This window comes from Rattus norvegicus, chromosome 19, assembly GCF_021556685.1.
Source record: "Rattus norvegicus strain SHRSP/BbbUtx chromosome 19, alternate assembly SHRSP_T2T, whole genome shotgun sequence".
NCBI lineage: Eukaryota > Metazoa > Chordata > Mammalia > Rodentia > Muridae > Rattus > Rattus norvegicus.
The window spans coordinates 53,654,289-53,676,014 of record NC_141552.1 but is presented as its reverse complement, the minus strand read 5'-3'; the positions used below and the strand labels follow the sequence as shown (position 1 = coordinate 53,676,014).

Below are 21,726 nucleotides of genomic sequence, written 5' to 3'. Positions count from 1 at the left end.
CTCTCCTAGAGATGGGGTTGGTTCCATGTGAGCCTGCCCAGCCTTGTACCCATGCTTCCTTGTTGCTACATGTGTGATTTGGGGGGAAAGTTACTCAATGATTTTTAATGTACTTTTTATTTTTAGTTTTTAATTCTTTCTTTTTTTTTAAAAAAAAAGGTTTATTTATTTTAGTTATTTTATGAATACACACCAGAAGAGGGCATCAGATCCCATTACAGATGGTTGTGAGCCACCATGTGGTTGCTGGGAATTGAACTCAGGACCTCTGAAGGAGCAGTCAGTGCTCTTAACCACTGAGCCATCTCTCCAGCCCCTACTCTATCTTATATGCTGCATTTATACTAAAACAGATTGAGAATTGTCTTACTGGTATTTTTTTCTAATTCTATCTGATAGGAATGATACCTGGGGAGTACACTTTGTCCACATTTTCCCTCTTTCTCTCCTTCCCCACCTCTCCCTCCCTCATGCCTCCTTCTCTTTTTCTCTTTCCTTTTTTTTAAATGATGCTTAGAATTAAACTCAGGGCCTTGCACATGCTACCCAATTGCTCTACCACTGAGTTACATCCCCAGCAGCCCCCATCCCCTTTAACAAGGTTTCATATAGTCCAGACTGACCTTAGACATAGAGAACCAGAGCTGCCTTGAACTCTTAATCCCTCTGCTTCCACTTTCCAGGCCTCAAGCACTGGAATTATATAACCCACTATGCTTGGCCTCAGTTCTTTTTATTTTTTATTTATTTAAAGATAGGGTATCACTATGCATTTTAAAATCCTCCTGCCTCAGTATCTCAATCACAGAGATTATATCATAGTATTAGTTGTTCAGTAGAGTTACTGCTGAAATCAAGTTGGATGAACTGTGTGGTGGGCATACACTGGGCATGCACCAATATTCTCTTTTGTGCCACCATGGCAGTAGCTGACACTGTGATTGTTTCATTTGAGGCGAGGAACAAAACTCAGAGATGCGGCTGTCTGCTACGGCATCTGGTGGGAGACACTGCTGCCCGTCCTACCTTGCACCCACATCGCCTGTGTTCATCATGAGAATGCGCCGTGTGGCTTGTGTCTGATACACAACAGGACCGAAGGGAAGATGTTCTTGGTCCAGGGAAATCTCCAGGGCCTGACAACAGCCACTGAGGAGGAAGAGGGGACGCAGTAGCCCCATCCATTCCATGAAGACTTCCTCAGAGAAAGGAGGGACTCGCTTCTTGGGGGCAAAGGTAATCTCTAGTTTACAGACTTCCTTAGGCTTCATGGTGATACTGTGGAAGGGCTCCACGGTGATGACCTGCTTAGAAAGATAAATGGCTCAGAAGATGACAACAAGGAAGGCTTCTGACCTCAGCACCGCGAGGCCTCGCTGCCGGGACTGTCTCAGCCCAGGGATTAACTCTCTTATGTCATCAGCTGGGCCATCTTTGATAAGTGGCTCATACCATCCCCTTGATTTGCTCCTCAGTGAAGGGCAAGGTCATGTGTATCCAACAAATGTTAATTTCCTGTCTCGTCCCATTTTTCAACTCCTCGTGGGCATTTAATTCCTCCTTCCTCCTCCGTGGGAGACAAAACAGCAGCAGGAAACATGAAACAAGAAACATCAATCCAGCCTTTCTCAAGAAGTGCTCTCTGGTGGAAGAGCAGCAGGTTAAGGGAATGAAGCCAGAAAGACAAGAATCATACTTCCTCTCATATGCATGCATGCATGTATGCATGTATGCATGTATGCATGCATGCATGCATGTATGTATGTATGTATGTATGTGTTTTATAAAAAGATAGGGGGAGAAGGAATATGTTTGGTGGATGTGTAGTCAGGTGTGGGGGTAGGGGGTGCCTCCACGTACCTCAGCACCCCTTTCCCCCTGAGGGACGAGCCATGCAACAGTATATTATAGAATAGAGTTTATTCAGGGCGCTTGGGGAGGGCAGTTGAGAGGGCAGGAGAGAGAGAGAGAGAGAGAGAGAGAGAGAGAGAGAGAGAGAGGGAGAGAGAGAAAGAAATAGGCTGGCACGGGGGGGAGGGGAATGGAGATGGGGGAAGGGGTGAGAGGACAGAGCAGAGCTGGAGCGAGAAGGCAAGAGCAAGAGAGAGTGGGGGCAAGCAGCTCCTTTGATAATGTCAGGCATCCCTGGCTGTTGCCAGGTAACTGTGGGGGCAGAGCTTAGACAGAATGTTAACAGTATGCATGTATGTATGTATGTATGCATGTATGTATGTATGCATGTATGTATGCATGTATGTATGTATGCATGCATGTATGTATGCATGCATGTATGTATATACATGCCATACCAGGAGCAGGAGGCCATAAGGTAGAGGTCTAAGGAGTGGGAATAGGGAATGAGGCAGGATAATGGGAAGAAAGAAATGCAAAATATTGCATGCCTTTCCTCATATGTCGGATTAGATTTAACATGTAATACACACATATGTACACATACTCATGAGAAGAAAGTGGAGGGAGACTCTCTGGGGAGAGGATGGGGAGCGGCAGGAGTGGATGAATGGGGCCAGAAGAGGGCAGCTGGGGATGGGGAGGTAAGAACAAGGTGCAGTCTCATACACACATACGTTTGTGTAAAAATGTCATAGTAAGACTATCATTTTGTTTGCTAGTGAGAAATACGAATGATAAAGAGGAAGTACCGGGACTCAGAAAACTGACCCCACGGCTTGCCCAGGCTGCCTGACTTAGTGCCTCTTGGTCGACCCACAACCTGCCTTTTCTAAAGTTGGGAACTCGTGTATCCCAAAGCTCTGGATTCCTGTCTGGCGTCCTCTTTCCTCTTAGTCCTGGTAAGGAGACACCCAAACCTGTGTAAGGAAGCCAGTTCTTTCAGAGTCCTTCCCGTGCTCCTGAATAGGGAGCAGTCTGCAGGAATGCACTAAGGCTGAAGGGAGTGAGCTGAAGGGCAGAGGAGAACACGGAAATTTCCTGAATGTGATGACTTTGGGAGCTAGCCTTAGCTAATGGCTCCAGACAGGTCACTGTAACAGCTCTGGTTACTCTCTAAGGGGGCATCTGAGGGTAAAGTTGATGGACAGAGCACGTGTATGCACATCAAATGCAAAACTCTTCCCACCCCTGGTAAGGAGACCAAGCAAGCAAGCACTCATGGTCGGACAGTTAAGAGCCCTGACCTGCTGGGACTGAGGATTTTCATTTTAGATTAATGAGAAAAGGGGAAAAGGGAGTTTTCCTCCTTGTCTGTGTGAAATGGTCAGCAAAGCGAAGTCCCAGTTTCTTGGGTTTCTTGCTCTGGTTAGCCAGTTTTTCTGCATCCTGCAGACCCCCTCGCTTTCCGTTGGCTCCCCTTCCCCTCCCCTGCCTCCCCCCAATTCCACACACTGACCTTGGCTTCCTGGAGCTCTGGAATGGAGAACATGATTGAGTGATTAAAGGTGAGCTGGGCAAGGCTATTGTTGACGAGGGAAACTGTTTTCTTTACGACCTGCCCTGGCAGGACAGCTCCCAACTTTACAATCCTGTTGGCTGGATCTAGGACTAAAAGCTGTGTGATGGGAAAAAGAGGAGGAAGGTCAGGCTTGTCAGTGGGAAATAAGTGTGGTGACTGTGCCCCGTAGGAGCAGGGGCAGCTCCCTGGCTCGGTGACCTAACTGCTTCAGGTTAGACACACCTTCAGTTCACCACTAGTTTCCACCAGCCCTAAAGACAGGAACAATGGAAACTCTGAAACCCGCAGAAGAGATTTCCCCTCTCTGAAGCAGCTTAGAGCACGCGCACACACACACACACACACACACACACACACACACACACACACACACACACACACGACTTTCTTTTGTTCTCTGACTATAAAAGCTCATGGGACCTCTTGGACTGTGGACCATGTCACTCAGGGTAACCCAAATCTCGTTACCAACCCTTAGTCACCCACATTTGGTCCACAATGGATTATCTTTAATTCTCTTTGGAGCAAGAGCCGTGCTTTCTGTTGGCAAGACACAAAAGGTGGCTACTCACCACCAACCCCCGCCTTGCTCACTTGTTAGACTATCTTAGGCATTTTTCAGAATCTTGGATTTCCTTTTTTGTCAAACCTTCTGTTATAATGCAAATACTGTCACCAGACAAATACCAGATGTAGTTATCAGGTACCCGGAAGATCCGGTGACTATCAGGACAGGACCATTTTCTATAGATCTGGGTCACCTGGCAGGAAAAGTTCCTGGATAATCCCGAGACCCAGAGCTGGCTGAGAATGTTCACCACCGAGGGTGAGAGGGATGGATGGTTCACAGCTGAACCCTATGTCTGAATAGGACAGGCTCTCAGGTGAAACGCTGTATCCAAGAAGATGTAGAACATTTCTTTAGTGCTTGCAGTTGACTGAGTCCACAACTCAGGGAATCTGGTTCTGAGTAAGAGCCAGGATTCACTTGAGCCCAGTTTAAAAATTCCTTTCTACTTGGTATGATTAAGGGACCTTATCTTGGCAGGGCCGGATATGGGATGGGAACAGTCCTTGGAGCAGAGAGGAGGAGGCTGGGGAAAAGCACAGCGACTCTAGTGGGTGAGAGTCTGGGAAGAGGAAGGAGGAAGGCTCTGAAGCCCCGCCTACTGTTGGGAAGAGGGAGGAGGGTTCTGAAGCCCCGCCTACTGTTGGGAAGAGGGAGGAGGGTTCTGAAGCCCCGCCTACTGTTGGGAAGAGGGAGGAGGGTTCTGAAGCCCCGCCTACTGTTGGGAAGAGGGAGGAGGGCTCTGAAGCCCCGCCTACTGTTGGGAAGAGGGAGGAGGGTTCTGAAGCCCCGCCTACTGTTGGGAAGAGGGAGGAGGGTTCTGAAGCCCCGCCTACTGTTGGGAAGAGGGAGGAGGGTTCTGAAGCCCTGCCCACTGTCTCTTACCTTCATTTCTGTGCCTTTCCCTTTGATCTCCACTGTCTGTTGAGAGAGCCCATTGATTTCAAAGGGGATGAGTTCTCGGTAGTTGATAGCTTCCCGGGGGTAAAAGGTGATTGGGATCTCCAGTGTCTTCCCTGGCTTTATCACATCCACACTGAAGTTCACCTCGACGTGTGGGGTGTTGGTGTATAAACAATCTAGGCTGAGGAAGACCAAGAGGGAGGAGTGTAAGCACCAAGAATTGATGGGTCTCCAGTGCTTCCGAGCTGGAAGGTGACGGCAGTGATGACCAGAGCATGTTCTTCTAGGTGCAACCAAGTAGCTCAGCCTAGGTAAGGCACGGCCTGAGATGGAGGTGGGAGCAGGTCCCAGATCCGAAGGCTCGTGCATGCGCTTCGCTGATGCTCGGTTTCCTGAGATTGCCTCTCAAGTTCTGCACCTTTTGTAGGGGTGCGTCAAAGGTACTGTGCTCAGTTGAGTGCAGCGTGCGTTCCAGAGTTGGGCGGACAGGAGTCTGGATCAGGATCTGCCAATTACTAGCCGTGTGACCTGGGACAATGTGCTCAGGCCATTTGGATCTTGTCCCCTGATCTGTAAATGGGGTTAGTGGCAACTGCTTCGTAGGGCTGATATAGGGATTAAATGTGATAAAGTCAAGTAAGTACTTTAAAAAAACTTATTTTATTTAAATAATTTTAAAAAGGATTTGCTTTATTTTCATTTTTATTTGGATAAATGTCATGACTGTCTGTTTATGTATGTACTGTGTAGGCCTGGTGCCCTTGGAGGTCAGAGGAAAGATCATCTCCACCCCACCCCCACCCCCACCCCACGGGTAGGAAGACACCTATATTTTCTAGTGAAATTTCCCCTGGTCTTCCTGATGTGTATTTTGAGAAGGAGCCCAGCGAAATGGATGCATAGAGCTCAAGGCCTTAAGTGGACTGAAATGATATCAAATTGTGAAAGACTATAGGTAGATAAGGGTAAAATAATTCATTTTTATTTTATACACTCGAATGCTTGCCTACATGTATGTATGCATGTCATGTCCATGCCAGAGGTCAGAAGAGGGTGCTAGGTCCCCTGGAACTGGAATTATAGATTGTCATGAGCCACAATGTGGGTGCTGGGAATGGAAGGTGGGTTCTTCGCAAGAGCAACAAGTGCTCTTAATCACCATCTCTTTGGCTTGAAGCTAACGGACACTCTTTCAATTTACTATCTGGAATAATAATTGCAGCAGCAGAAGCAGCAAACAGTAACTGAGCCCCTCCAGAGTCCCAGGCACTGTTGTCAGTACTGACTCTAGACAGGCGGTCCCACTTCGGGCAAAGAGGCAGAGGCACAGAGAATTTAAAAATTTTAAATGTGGGCTTGGCATGGTGGTACATGTCTGTAATCCTAACACTTAGGAGGCTGAGATAGGGTGATCATGAGCTGAGGCCAGCCTGGGCTACACAGTGAGACTCCATCACAAAACTAGACAGACAAGAAAAACAAGAAGAGTAAGATAAAACAAATTTGCTTGGTGTCACAGCTAAGACAGAGTTAATGTTTGAACGTGGATGTGTGCCATCTGATGTGTGTGTGGTAGTGACAGGACACATGTAGTAATTACAGTTAAAATTACAATTAAGTTAAATTAAAATGATGTTCCTTGGTGTCAATAAGCCACTTATAGTTAAAGGCTACTACACAGAACAATACAGATAACAACGTTTTTTCATTGTAGAGTGTTCTCTGTAGGACTGATATAAAGATTTGTGCATGAATGCAGGCCAGTGACTGAACTAGATTTGCTCTCATTAGGTGGTCTGAAAAGCAGTACAGAGACCTAGACAGAAACGTTCCTCAGGGATGATGTAGGCAGGTTTGATCTGGGCAATTTAGGCTCAGTACAGATTTGCTATTTACTGCAGTGCAATTCACTTTTTTTAAAATTCCTAAAACAGCGGTTCTCAACCTGTGGGTTGTGGCCCCTTTGGGGGTGGGGCATCACATATCGGATATCCTGTACACCAAATATTTACATTATGATTTATAACAGTATTGACATTACAGTTATGAAGTAGCAATGCAATAACGCTATGGTTGGAGTCATCGCAGCATGTTGAGGACCGCCGCTTAAGCTTCTTTCCAAACCTACTGCATGAGGAAACAAACCAGAAGCTATAGGACTTTGCTCTAGCAGTCATTTGGCACAGTCCTTTACAAATCAAGAAGAAGATGTTTAGCGGGTAGCTCATGGATGCCCATGTATTCATATTGATGGCGGGGGTAGGGGACCCAGAATTCATGCCACATGTGTTGGATTCCTTTCCATTATTTCTGTCTTGAAAAGGTGAACTAGTTAACTTCAACGTGACATAGCCTAGAATCTTCTGGAAAAACATTTTAATTGTCTTCAGCAGGTTGGTCGGTGGGAGTGTCTATGGTAGATTGTCTTAATTGGAAACTGATACAGGAGGGCCCAGACCACTGTGAGTGACACCATCCCTACTCAGGTGGTCCTGAGCTCCATAAGGGATTGAGCTAAACGTGAGTCAGGGTAAGCCATGAAGCACTTTCCTCCATGGTTTCTGCTATACTTCCTTGGTTCTAAGTTCCCTGGTTGGAGGTAATGCAAAATGTAGTACCAAGTAGTCCTGGCTTCCGATTCCTGACCCCAAGTTGGTACTCTGATGTCTCTCAATGGTGGACTGAGACCTGGAGATGTCAGATGAAATAAATCTGCCCTTCCACCCCTGCTAAGCTGCTTTTGATTAGGGTACTTTGTGCTCGCTTCGGCAGCACATATACTAAAATTGATTAGGGTACTTTATTACAGCAATGGAGATGAGACCAGAAGACAGAACGTCACCTGTGTGAAGTCTGTAGAATTCTCATGTGGTTATAGGGTCATCTGTCCTCTCTGTGAAGACTACTTACCTCATAGATGTTTCTTCCCTGTTGGTGACGACGAGGTTTTGTTTGTATGGGGGCATCCCAGCTTGGTAGATGAAGCAAGTCCCAAAGTTGTGGCTGGTGAAGGAGAAATGGACAGCTGGGCTCACAGCACAGCCTACGACGTTGCATATGAATGTTGGGCCATGGCTGATCTGCAAGGAGAGATGGACCGGGGGACTGTAGTTAGAGGCAGGAGGACAGGGTGATTGCATCCACAGGGCAAGAAAAAAAGAAAGTAGATGGTGTCTTACGAACTGTAGTGTTGGGCCTCCATTGCTAGAGAGTCTGGTGCTAGGAGGTTTGAGTTTATTTGCTTCCAATTAGCTACTCTAATAGGAAGCCACCTTGGCTCTTGCTTTGATCCTACAGCAGTGGTTAAGGCAGAATGGTTGGCAGAAGTGGCTAGTTGTCATACAGGGTGGGACTGTGGTTGCCAAGAAGCCCAGGTGGAAGGCTTGATTTCTCATTTTCCCTTATGTTTCAGGGTAGTCACTGGATATAGTTCTGTTACTGGTTGTTAATAAAGGATAAAAGGGAAGCTGGGTGGTGGTGGTGGTGGTGCACCCCTTTAGCCCCAGATCTTGGAGGTGAGCAGATCTCTGTGAGTTCAAGGCCTGCCTAGTTTACAGAGTTAGTTCGAGGAGAGCCAAGGCTAGCTCTCAAAAAAATCAAGTGAAGAGAAAAAAAAATTGAAAAAGAGAAAAGTGGGGTGGCGTCTCCTATCTTGACGAAATGGGCAAAATTTTTTATTTATTTAATGTGTATGGGTTGGGGCGGTATGGGGGGTCATGAAGTGGGTTGTTTTGGTTTTTCATTTGATACTTTATCTCGGAAAGTGTTGTGTGTATACATTCCCTGCCCCATCCAACTCTCTCCCTTATTTTAATGTCTAGGTAGTATCGCAGTGTGTGGATGGTCAACTGCTTCTCTATCGACTCGGGTGAGACCTGTGTTCTAGAAAGCGTGAGGGCTGTTTCCAAAGCAACCACCCTGTAAGAGTTGCTGGAATTATCCAGCTGGGGGCAGCATGTCACGGGCTCTTCTGGCGTTTGGAAACCATCAAATAGTCTCACCTTGATTTTGAGTTCCAGGCCCTTCAAGACACACTTCTGATACGGTTGGAAAGACAGGCTGGCTGGTTCTGACTGACCCACATCTACACTATTGTCGGTGGGCGTGAAGTCCAAATACTGCAACAGGAATTTGGGCCCAGAGAGCTCTGCCTGGTAGCTGAAATTGAACTTGCCAGTGTTGATGAAATTGAATTCACACTGAACGCACTCATTCAACTCCACCTGAGAGACGGAGAGAACAGCACGGTGAATGAAAAAAGTCTAGAGAGAGATGCTCATTGGGAAGTAAGGGTGGGGAGTCATATTAATAAGCTGGGTGTTATTAGCTGAATGGGACTGGATATTCCCACAAAGCCCGCTAAACATTAGGGTCCTGTTCTATCTCTAGTATAAGTCGGTGATTTAATTCTTAGCTCTTTCTTGGTCGTTTTTTGAATGCAAGTGTTCATGTCTCTCCCATTCACGTCATAACTACCTGGCCCCAGGACGGATTTGTCTGGTCTTTCTAGTGTTTGAGACAGGAAGACTCAGCCCGCATTCACTGTACCTATCACATTCCCTAGATAAGGGGAGAGCAATAGTAAGGTACTTGTTATCCCTCACCTCGTAGAAGTTGATGGTGTTGACCTGGGTGGATGTTAGGAGGGTGGTGGAGCCCATCCGGTCTCTGCACTTGACCTCAGCGTTCATAGTGTAGCCCTCCGCCTTGACGTTGAGTGTCAGAGGGTGAGCTTTCTTTTTTATGTTGCAGATCAAATTAAAGTTCACATCTCCTTCTTGCTTTGGTGTGAAGAAGATATCAACTGGGAACCTGATTGGGAAACAAGACGCCGATTAGCTGAGTAAGCCAGCCTGTGAGGATCTAGTGAAACAAGAGTCCACTGGATTATTAGATACACTACGAGCAAAAGACACCAAAAACAGCACTCTGAAGGAAGTGAGTTCTAAGGATCCTCCAGGCAAGGCTAGACACGGCTTTGTGGACTTATAGACACAAGACAAGGAAAAGGCTATGGACATGAGAAAAAATATTGAGAAGAAGGTTTAGATTAGGGCTGGGGAGATGGCTCAGCAGTTAAGAGCACCGACTGCTCTTCCAGAGGACCAGGGTTCAATTCCCAGCGACCACATGGGGGCTCACAACTGGCTGTAACTCCAGTCCTAGGGAACATGGTACCCTCATTACACTGCACAAATATAGTATACAGACACAATGCAGGCAAAACACCCATATAAATATTAAAAAAAGAATTGGAATTCTCAATGCCACACAATTCATCAAGAAAATGGACACCAGGGAGTCAGGCAGATAGAGATGAAATTGTTTATATTTAAATCTTAAGAGTCGAGAGAGGTTTTAACTTTTATTTCTTTACGATTTTTTAAAAAAAAACTGTGTGTGTGTGTATGTGCGTGTACGCGCACATGTGTGTGTACATCAATAGTATCTGTGGAGGTCAGAGGATAAGTTATGGGAGTCAATTCTCTCCTTCCAAACTCTGTGGGTTCTGGGAATCGAACTCAGGTTGTCAGCCTTGGTGGCAGGTGCCTTTACCACTGAGTCATCTTGATGGCCTAGGAGACATTTTAATAAATGAACCTCTCCAGTTGACTCTTGGCTGGCAGGCCTGGGACCCTGCCGTGCGTGCCTCGAACTTCATTTTTACTTACCTGGACAGTGGTGGGATCCAGCCTTCCATGGGACAGACGATGAGGCTGTTGTTGAATCCTTCAGAATAGCGGGAGCTGTCCTGGAAGGCGAAATTGAATCCTTGCTCCTCCTTGTTGATGATCTTTACCGTCTCTCGGGCTTCTCTGCCTGGGGAGGAAACGTCATCCCTCAGCAAAAGCCTCTTGCCTGCTCACTGAGGTATTGTAGCAGATAGTGCCCCAGGCTTAAGGGGAAGGCTTCACAGAGCAATCTCAACATCCCCTATCTTCAACTTTCATAGAACAATCTCAGGCAACCAGCACCCCGCTGCTCCCCCAAAGAATTCCTCAGCCACTGACCACTGACTTCCTGCCTTCCTTTTCCCAGTGACCTTCTTCCTGTAGGGGATTCCACAGCATCTGTCCAGAATGCTTTTTCCCTAATTGACGGCTCCTTCTAGAAGGCGGGTTCTCTGACTTGGCCACAGCTCTGCTGGGATTCTGTTGACACCTTTCTCTTTCCTTCAGACAGTAAGGTCTTTCTGGGTCTCGAACAGGGAATGCCCCTTCCCTTTGATGGCTCACATCTCTGTACAGAGTCTCTACATGGAGTTCTATTGCATTTGACCTTGCATGGCCCTGGGCTTTCCTGTATAGTTTCCTGACTCATTATTTTGTTTTTCTCATTGGCTAATGTTAAAACAGTTATTTCCCCACAAAAGTTAGAATTGTCTTATCCAATTCTCTCCCTTTTTCAATCCTTTAGGTCTTGAGTCTATCAGATTTAGCAAATAACTTTTATTAGCATGAATGTGACCTATTTCTTGGGACATTTGTGTGTGTGTATGTGTGTGTGTGTGTGTGTGTGTGTGTGTGTGTGTGTACACTAATATTGAATCCATCGAAAATTTAAATTTAAGTGTGCCTCCTGTGCAACCCTAGTTGTGTTTCTAAATGAAATTTGATTAAATTTACATTTAATTTTGAGAAAACTAATGTTTAGCTCTTATTTGGAAGCATTTTAATGTCACTCAGCTCTTGATGTGCAGGTCTTAGGAAGTGGATTTAACTTTGGAGATGCACTTTTGGTTAGCAGTAAATAGAGCTTTTATTTTTATTTTTGCTTCTATGTGTTTACAGCAAAAAAGGGACACTTGTCTCCCTCACTTTACCAAATCATCTTGATTCTAGTAGTTTTTCTCTCTCACTTCTTGGGGCTTTATGTATACAAAGTGATCAGCTACAACAAGTTAGATTTTTACTTTTTCTCCCCATTAAGATTCATGCTCATCTATTATAGACACACACACACACACACACACACACACACACACACACGCACACGCACACGCACACGCACACGCACACATAAATACAATTTTTGATTTTTCACATCTGTTAAAATCTCTAAGGAAATGCTCAGGTGTAACGGTGACAGTAAGTGTTCTCACCTAACTCATTTTATTTTTATTCACGCAGTCTCACCGCTTACTATAGGACACTATTTGATTGCCTCTTGCGTTAGGTTAATGTTCTTTACACTTTCTCTTCAACTGTTTTTTTATTGTGGAGGGTTTCTGAGGATTGGAATAGGGATGAACTTTTGATGATTTAAGCAATGACGATATTTGATACATTGACACAATCATATCATGTGGTTCTTCTTTATTGATACAGTGATTATACCGACATCTGCACCACTGCATTCTTGGGTTAAACCCTTCATATTGTTTGACTCGCTCTCAAGAATATTGTTGTCTAAACACCTAATGAGTCACTTGAAAACTCTTTGGCCTTACCTGTATTTTACAGACCCACTGTATCCATATGAAAGATGCTCAGAGCTGTGTATTATCTGATGGTCACTTCCTTTACACCACAGGTCTCTGCTGAATGTTTCCTTCCTAGTGTCTGCCACATTCCTGTTTTTTCTACCCTACTACATTCTTCCCTATAACACGTATCAACCTCCAACTTACCATTGATTTTATTTAGTTTTTAGTCTCCTTCCTTTGGTTAGACTCTATAATGAAGCTCCAAGTATTTCAAGGTGTTAGGGTGTGGCTGCCTAAGACGGCCAATGGAAATGAGATCGAGAGGAAATTATCATATAGCTCTCTGGTAAGTGACAGAGATTTTCTGACATATTTATGGAAGGTTCCAAGGAGAGGGAACCACCCTGGACTGCTCCTGGAGTCCTTGAGAGACTGACAGGGTCAGCCACCTTACCTATGAGGAGAGAGCTGAAGTTGAGGTGTGATTTGTCAAGAGAGATGAGGGGGTCTGTGGTCTTGCCCACCAGCAGGAAGGGCACTGAGATATTGTGCTCTGGGATAGAGAAAGTCCAGAATGCTTCCGTGATGTCCAGGTGAGCCGGCAGGAACTGGAATATAATCTAAGGCGACAGGTCAGAAAAGGACAGTGAGAGGCATTTCTTCCTTGTCCCATTGGAGACCTACTTGTATGAGGGCCATGAGAGGTGACATTTTCCCAGGTTTTCATTACCATCTAAAGTGTGTGTGGCCCAGTCCACGTTGTCGATCTCTCTGCCCTGTCTTTTGAGGAGTGGAGCCTTACACCCCATCCATAGCCTCTGCTGATTACACTGCTGTGGTCTGTGCCACTCTTTGGATGGCATGGTTGTAGCACAGTGGACTGAACTAGCAAAGACAGTCCACATGTCTGCCAACAGTCTGGCATGTAGCCCACTTCAATAGAATTATCAGAGCAACCAACTCTCTCTCTCTCTCTCTCTCTCTCTCTCTCTCTCTCTCTCTCTCTCTCTCTCTGAATACGTGTGGTGTGGGTGAATGTATGCTGAGCACACATGTGGAGGTCAGAGGACAGCTGTGGGAGTCGGGTCTCACCTTCTAACATGTGCTTCTCAGGCTTGGTAATAATCGCCCCTACCTACTGAGCCATCCCACCAACTTCCCAACAGTCTTTAAATCCATAACTTTCATTTCGTGGGTTTATTGCTACATAGAAGATTCTTTGTTAGAGCTTACTGGCCATGGAGCCCATGCATATGCTTTGGCTGGCAAGTTCACCTATAAATTTGACCCCTGCCCTATGTTATTGGGACTAAGCCACAGACAGGATTTCCCCGGGAAAGTAAAAACATACCCGTTTGCTGTTGTCAATCTCTTAGATACAGAGAGTTCTTTATGTCCTTATACTGTGAGCCCAGGAAGCCCAGACATTTATGCCTGGTCCCCTTTGGCTCCTTGAATATTCTTATAAAACCCCTGCAAACACTAGGGCTTTCTCCAGAGCCAGCCAAGAAAGCTCAGGTCTATGATGCTCACTGGGATTGTACATGGCAATGTACACAGGATAATAAATACAGTCAATAAATACGTGCTGACCATGGATTCTCATTAGTACTGTTCTCCCGTTACACTTTTGCTATGAGGAGATGGCTAGAGTTGTGGGGTCCCCATGCCCACGCACCTCAGCTTTCTTCTCGGGGTGGATAATACCCTTCTCTGTGAGACACACGAAGGCCGGAGGATTCTGGAGACTCTCTGTCTCTTCAGAGGTCCAGCAGAAAGAGTAAGTGCTGTTGGTTGGGTTCAGAATCGTGAAGGTCCTGGCCGAAGGGGAAAGATTGACAGCAGAGAGTAAGGGAAGGTATTGGAAAAAAAAGACATTCAAGAAAACTTATGTAGACCCCAGAACTGTTGCACTCTCCCCCTGGGGGGACTAGAAATGGCCGGAGAACTTCATTACTCTAGAAATAAAAATGCCATCTCCCCTGGGACCTAAGGGGTAATAACAGTGCTGGGGTTTGGCATGATTAACTTTCCCGAGGCCCTATGTGTCAAGGGATGCTCTGTGCCAAGGTGGGGGTGAGGGAACACACATTTATATACATGCTAAAATTTCCCTACTGTCGAAGCGATGCAAACAGAATCCAGCTTCATTCATGTACCAGTTCTTGGATGTTAAATCTCGGCAGCACCCCTCGGGACGTCCAAATTGCCTCTAGGCATCAATACAGGTGGGTTTTTCTGGATTCTCCATCTGAGTTCTTTGGAAGGACTGGCTGGTATGAGTTCATTCAGTACAACCCTGACTTACCTGAGATTCTTTCCGCCTATGCCCACGCTGGTGAACTCGATCACTCGGGTGTTAGGTTCGAGAGGCCCAGAACCTGGTCCTCGGAGCTCTGGGTTGCGCCGATGACCACTGATGTAGTCTGATTCCTTCAGGTCGAAATGGCAGAATGGAAGGACGCTCCGCCCTTTCGTTATCAGAAGAGGGCCTTGTTCTCCGAGTGGCAGGTTGGGAATTCTGAAATGATTATTCATTTTTAATTTTGACTTTATATTCTGTTGTCGCTTCCTTAGCTGGTTGGAAGTAAATGTTCTGCCCACTAGAATGTGAGTTCCATGTGAGCAGAGGACAGGCTTGTCTTGGTCAGCCACATCACATTTTTGCCTTGACTGGCACATTCTACATAACATAGTAGGAATTAATTGTTGAATGGACAAGTGGGCTGAGTTTGAGGAACCTGGATGTAAGCACCGTCTGTGTGCTCTAAGTTTTTCCCTCCGATCAGTGGGTAGATGTAAACAATGTGCTTCCTCTCTGGGTTCACGCCAAGGCATCCAGTAGACTATAGAGAAGGACCCGGAAATCCTAAGGCATCCTAAGACCCTTGTAGAAGGTGATGAATATGAACAGATTCAGACTCAGGCTGAGCTGAGGTAACAGAGGTCTCTCTGGTATAAGATCAGGGCTCGGTGGAACTCTTGACAGCCCATGCAGGCTTCTGTCAGCCTAGGGCAAGGCTTAAAGAGGCCTCTACAAGGCATGCGTTCTTTCTGGAAGGTTTCCTGGAAGAAGGTACCATATCTGGTGTCTGTCTCACTGGACACCAGACCAGACCAGGCCCACCAACCCTATATTCCTTCCTGCCCTTGTTTATTGAGTTTATTAAGGGCCTGACATTGCTCCAAGCTCTTTGCTTACATGAGGTTATTTAGCATGTCAAATAATTCTACATGATAAGGATTACTGCTTGCATTTTATATATGTGGCAATGGAGTCTCAGAGAACACAGAAGGAAGCATTCCAAAAGAGGAGAAGCTGCCCAGATACAAATTATTCTCTTATTTAGTGGAGTCCTGCATGTGGCCAGGAAGGGAGAAGTAGGCAGGTGGAAGGACAGAAGAGGTTGATAGGCAGGGCTTGGACCACAGGCTCTTTGTTCTCTGAAGGCCAGCCCTTTTAGACTTCCAGGCTTTCTGAGGTGTCCAGGGTAGGAAAGGTGGTGGGACAGAGATTGGGGGGTGAGAAGGGGAGGCTTGAAGAACGAATTTCCTTACTGGCAGTACAGGGAGCTCTCGAACTCTCCAATGTCCATTGGGGAGAACTTCAGTTTGAGCTTCTGAGTCTTGCCTACAGGCACAAAGCCCGAGGAGGGTTCCACCGAGAAGGGTGATGGAGAGGCTTCAGTCCAGTGGTCCAGGGCACTGTCTAGGGAGCTGCCCGTCCCCTGACTTAGCTGATCTTTTTGACTGGAACCTGAGGAAGGAAAGAGAAAAGGTGATATTCCATAGTAGCAATGGGAGGCAGTCTACTCCCAAGTCCTGAGGGACCTTCTGTGATATCTGTGGACTCCTGTCTTATAGCAGGTATATTTAATGCTGGACACGAGTAGAAAGGAATCAACTTATATTTCACAGGTGACTTGTGAAAAACACTTCCATTCATTCTATGGTGTTTTCAGATTGTTTTCCTTTTGGCTCAGAGGGAGTAGGTCAAGAACGGGTTTGTGGATGTTTTGTACCAGGGTAAAGGGCTATGAATAGAATTTGTGGCAAATCATTGATATAACGTAGGGATTTACAAAGTGGGAGTCTATAGGTAAGGACCCATCTGGGAGTCTCCACAGCTGAAATAATGACTACTTTATTTACCCACCAGATTCTGGGTCCTTTGCTAGTGCTTCGTGCTATCCATGTGTATCACTATATACTTTGGCATGCCTTTCTATTTCCTCTGCGAAAATGGCCCATGGTTTTCTTTTTAAAAGATTTATTTTATTTGCATGTGTATGACTGCTTTGTCTGCATGTATGTTTGTGTATCACATGAATTTCTGATACTGTAGAGACCAGAAGAGGGTGTCAGATTCCCCAGGACTGGAGTAACACAGTTTTAAGTCACCACGTGGGTGCTGGGAACTGAACCCGAGTCCCCTCTAAGAGACCCAAGTGCTCTTAACTGCTGGGGTATATCTCTCCAGCCCCATTCCAGGGGTTTTTGTTTGTTTGTTTGATTTCTGTTTTGTTTTTGTGATCTGCATTCTTCCAGAAGCTTAAGAACTAGAAGACCAGAATCCTAGTGGTAAGCGACATGAGTCATCACTCTGGAGGGGAAGAGGTCAAACTACTTATCGATCAAGTTCACACTGCTTTGCAAACCCACAACACCCATGGTCTGCCATCATTAGCTACTCAAGAGGCTGTGGGAGCAGCGCTGGCCTCTAAGGTTTTTCTATGAATGGTGACTCAGGTCAGGCCCTGAGTTTCTTGGCACTGAGTTTACCTGGATTCTCTGGCATGGCGAAACTGACTATCTTGGAGACTTCTTCTGAGATCCAGCAGAATTCTAACAGCACCTGTCCTGTGTTAACAAGGTCAAACCTGTGGGTGAATTAGGAGCAGATTTCAAATGGGTTGTCCATACTTTCTGCTCTACCTGAGTACTGGCTGTACTGTTGGTCAAAGGTAGGACACTTCATTTCTTAGGCATTTTTTAAATGTCTGAGTTATATCCTGTTGTGCACACACATAAATATTCATATTTTCTTTATTCATTCTTTGACAGTGGACAGCCAGGCGGATGCTCTGTCTTGGCGGCTACGACATGGGAGTGCAAACACCCCTTGACATGTTGATTGAACTCCCTTTTGGATGTACACCTGGAAGTGAGCCAGTGGAGTCACACAATAGGTCTACTTTTAGTTTCATTTTGAGGAACCTCCTTTCTGTTCTCTATAATTCTGTCCTTTTCGTCAGAATGGGTGTGAATGGAAGACACCACCCCAAGCAAAACAAGCCAGATACGGAAAGACACATATGTGCTCTTTCTCACACGTGACAGTTAATACATTTAATCTCAAAGAGGAAAAGCTTAGCATGACGATTAATGGAAGCTGGGACAGGCTGGGGGAGGCATGGACAGAGAGAGGTTGGGTAATAGGTACAAGAAACAGCACAGGGAGAGCAGTAAGCCCGAGTGTTTCACAGTTATAAAAGCCTATCAGATAGTTTGTGAGCAACTAGAAGAGAAGAATCGGGAGGCTCTTCCTCCAGATAAAGGCTGGAGATGCTAACTATTCTGTTCCAACCATTACACATCTACCCTGTAAGTAGGCACCATTATTACATGTTAACCAGAAAAGCAAATACAAAATGAAAGGATTAAAAAGTACAGCTAGGTATAATGGTGCGTACTTTTAATCTCGGCACCTGAGAGAGAGGCAGAGGCAGGCTGGTCTCTGTAAGTCTGAGGCCAGCCTTGTCTACAGAGTGAGTTCCAGGCCAAGGAGGGCCACTTACTGATACCCTGTCTCAAAAGATGTTTTGAGACTGAGTCTTACCATTATATAGGTTATTATGGATTGGTGTTCAAGATTTTTCTGGTCTCAGCCTCCTACACAATGAATTATGATGCCTGACTGAGAACCTTTTTAGAAAGCAATGTCATCGCAACTCATTTTATGCAATTTCTATTTTTTTAAGAGATGCAATATATATGTAAAAAATTTAAACATGCAATTGTTTAGTCCCTAAAAGACAGTTTCCCGAGTCATGTAAAAGCTCCCAGGGACTCACTCAAATACTCGGGTCTGGTAAACCAGTGTTTCCTTAAAGAACACTTCACTCGTTTCACACTTATAGGAAGCAAAATCCACGTTGGCACTGAACTGGATCCGCAACTCTCGGTAATTTTCTTCTACCACCGAGTGGGCTGGCTCGGGGTCCGTCTCTATGACCTGGAACAAAGGCAACCATGTCCTTAGCACTGCAAAGCCAGATGTGCACAGGAACACTGGGGGACAGCGCACTAATTTACCATGGGAAGGCACATGAATCATGGAAAGGCACATGAGCCCACACATACAGTTCTGGAAGACATGACTGGTAAGCCTCTGAGGGCTCTGAATGAAAGAGAACGACTGGGCCAGAGATAATTACTGAGAGGATTAGGGTCATGTGGGCATGAGTTTTGGATCAGATGGACTCTAAAGAAAATAGGAGAACTAGGCAAGGTCATGCCTTTAATCCCAGCAAATGGAAGGCAAAAGTAGGTTTGAGGCCAGCCTGATCTACACAGTGAGTTCCAGGATAGCCAGGGCTGGGTAGAGAGACCTTGTCTCAGAAACAAGAGCAAAAGCAAAAAGATAGAGAAAAGGTAACCATAGAGAAAAGACCATAGGTATCGATTAAACAGAAAACAGGTTGCCAGTGGAGAGAATTAACAGAATTGTTCAGTTGTGAAAGGATTTTTAAACTTTTTACTAGGATAGGTTAGGAGAAGTGCGAACATTAAGAATCATCAGTTAAAGGTGTGAATCACCACCAACTTCATCTTGTTAGGCAGACGTGGAAATTTGGAGGGAAAAGAAAAATAATTTAATAAAATTCATGCAGGAACAGATTTTTGAAGACCCATATAAGTAATTGAACAGTAAAACCTCTTAACGTAAAGGAAACTGAATAAAGATGTTAAAGAAAGCAAGGGAGGAGCTTTATAAGCACTAAAGAAATGAATAGCTGCAAATCTTAGAGAAGACCTAAAACATAGTACAGTTTTTAATAGGAAGGATGAGTCAATATTATAATTGTCAACTGTTTCCCAAATCCCTAGAGCCGCAATCAGTTTCATTACAGATTTTTATAATACTTGGCAAGTGGATTCAGAAATTATACATTAGAAGAGAAGGATCAAGAATTAGAACAGAGTTAGAACAAATATTTAGAACAGAATAATGCGGATGCCAGGTTGATTATGAAGCTGTAAGAAATTAAGGGAATGTAAAACCTGGCTCAGGGATGGACAAACTGACACCAGAATGGAAGAGACCAGAAATGACCTAGGGACATATAAAACTGAGACATGACACAGCGTCCCATCAGAATACTAGGGAGCAGAAGGGCTCCAAATTTGCCAAGGGAGTTGTCGCAATGAAAAAATATGAAATTAGAGCCTAGTTTCACATCGGACAGAATTTCCAGATGTATCAAAGGCTTAAGTATCAAAAGTCAAGCTCAGACTTAGAAATATGTAGTGAGGGGAATATATTTTGGGGGAGGGGGGTTTCAAAAATAAGATACAAAATAATAAATGTAACAAACAAGAAACTGATAACTGACTACATTAAAATTAAGAATGTTTTGGGGGGGAGGGCTAGAGAGATGGCTCATTGGTTAAGAGCACTGGCTACTTTCCTAGAGGACCCAGGTTCAGTTCCCAACACCCACATGGCAGCTAACCACTTGTAACTCCATCTTTAGTTGATCTGCCAGCCCCCCAGGCCTCTGTGGACAGTGTAGATGTGTGGCAGACATATGTATATGTTGGCAAAACACCCATACACATAAATTAAAAATTGATGAAACATCTTTTTTTTTTTTTTTTTTTCGGAGCTGGGGACCGAACCCAGGGCCTTGCACTTGCTAGGCAAGTGCTCTACCACTGAGTTAAATCCCCAACCCCATGAAACATCTTTTAAAGTTAAGAATAGTTTTTGTTTATCAAAAAAGAGGGAATAGAGTGATATCTCAGTTGTTAAGAGCACCTGTTGTTCTTGCAGAGGACCTGAGCTTGGTTCCCAGCACCCATGTGAGGTGGTTCACAACCACCTGTAACCCTAGCTTCAAGGGTTACCCTCCAATGATGCCTTCTTCAGACTGCTGAGGACACCTGCACTCCTAGGTACATACCCCACATGCATATAAAGAATTAAAACAAAGACAGATCCTTTAAAAATAATTAAGGAAAAAAAGGTAAGCTCTAGATTTTTTTTTTGAGAATGTGTGGTCACATAATACAAATGGAATTTCTTGAAGATAAGAAACCTTAAACAAAAGGATGAGCATCATAACTGAAAAAAAATGAGCAAAGGGCATAAAAAAGGCATCGATGTAAGAGGTAGCCTGTGTGGTCAACTATCGTATGAAGACCTATCCAACCTCGTCAGTGTCTAGGGAAGTAGAGTCAAGGTTCTTAATGAGATAATTTCCCAGTTGTTTAAATGATAAAAGCTAAAATGCTATGCCTAAGGCTGTGGGTTCATCTTCAGTATCCCACAAACAAACAAACAGACAAACAAACCAACCAACCAACCAACCAACCAACCAACCAATCAGCCTCCCAAATGTCTGGCAAGGTCAAATCAAATGCTGGAAAGGGAGTGGCTCACAAGACTCCTTTGCTGTAAACGTAGAAATCAGTATAGCGAGTCTGGACATCAGCTTGGAAGGGCTGGACATTCACAAAATGCGTACACCATTACAGCCCACGCAACAATGGTCACATACCACAACCTTAAGTAAAATAGTTGAAACTACAGCTGCACCTCAATTCTTTTAGAATGCTCAGATTAACAACAACTGATCAAGGGAGTAACTTGGGATTGTGATTACCTCTAGGAGAGAGACAAAGAGATGAACGGCTGGAACCACACAGCTATTTGGGGGCCTAGTTCCCTCACTGGGCATGGGCTAATTTATTACAGAATTTTTAAAAAAGAGAGTAAATGCAAGGGGCATGTATGGGCCAAAGATGAAATCCCATCATGCACTGGGAGATCAGACTACTCTAGTTCCAGATACCTGATAGAGGCAGGAAACAACTAAAAGACTAGTGATGTCACTTTTGAAGAAGAGGAGGAAGAGAAGGTGGAAGGAAGAGGGGGAGGAGAAAAAAGAGGAAGAAGAAGGTGGGAGGACGTGCTGAACCCTTTACAAAGACTGAAGTTACAAATCCTGACAACTGAGTGTGTTGTTAGTAGGGGTGGTGGGCATGGAAATTTAGTTTGCCATTTTTTGAAACCAAAGTCAGAAGCAAACCTTTTCTGTTTTCCATGGCGAGAAGTTGGGAGCAGTGGGCCAGCTGGGTTAAGTCTGTGTTTCCTGCCCCTTGAGTACTCAC

General features: G+C 45.0%; 1 protein-coding gene across 2 annotated transcripts in view; it reads right to left on the bottom strand.

The window, feature by feature from the left end:
* Hydin (Hydin, axonemal central pair apparatus protein) overlaps positions 1-21,726 on the bottom strand; it is a 345,749-nt gene that overhangs the window by 13,262 nt on the left and 310,761 nt on the right. For both annotated transcript variants that reach the window (XM_087594210.1, NM_001427650.1), the window contains 13 exon segments: positions 18,405-18,565; positions 17,113-17,210; positions 15,889-16,087; positions 14,639-14,851; positions 14,009-14,147; positions 12,785-12,950; positions 10,577-10,724; positions 9,509-9,716; positions 8,906-9,127; positions 7,815-7,984; positions 4,887-5,085; positions 3,371-3,529; positions 1,027-1,304 (listed from right to left, as the gene is read on the bottom strand). In XM_087594210.1, the coding sequence (XP_087450336.1) occupies positions 1,027-1,304; positions 3,371-3,529; positions 4,887-5,085; positions 7,815-7,984; positions 8,906-9,127; positions 9,509-9,716; positions 10,577-10,724; positions 12,785-12,950; positions 14,009-14,147; positions 14,639-14,851; positions 15,889-16,087; positions 17,113-17,210; positions 18,405-18,565 (2,360 nt within the window).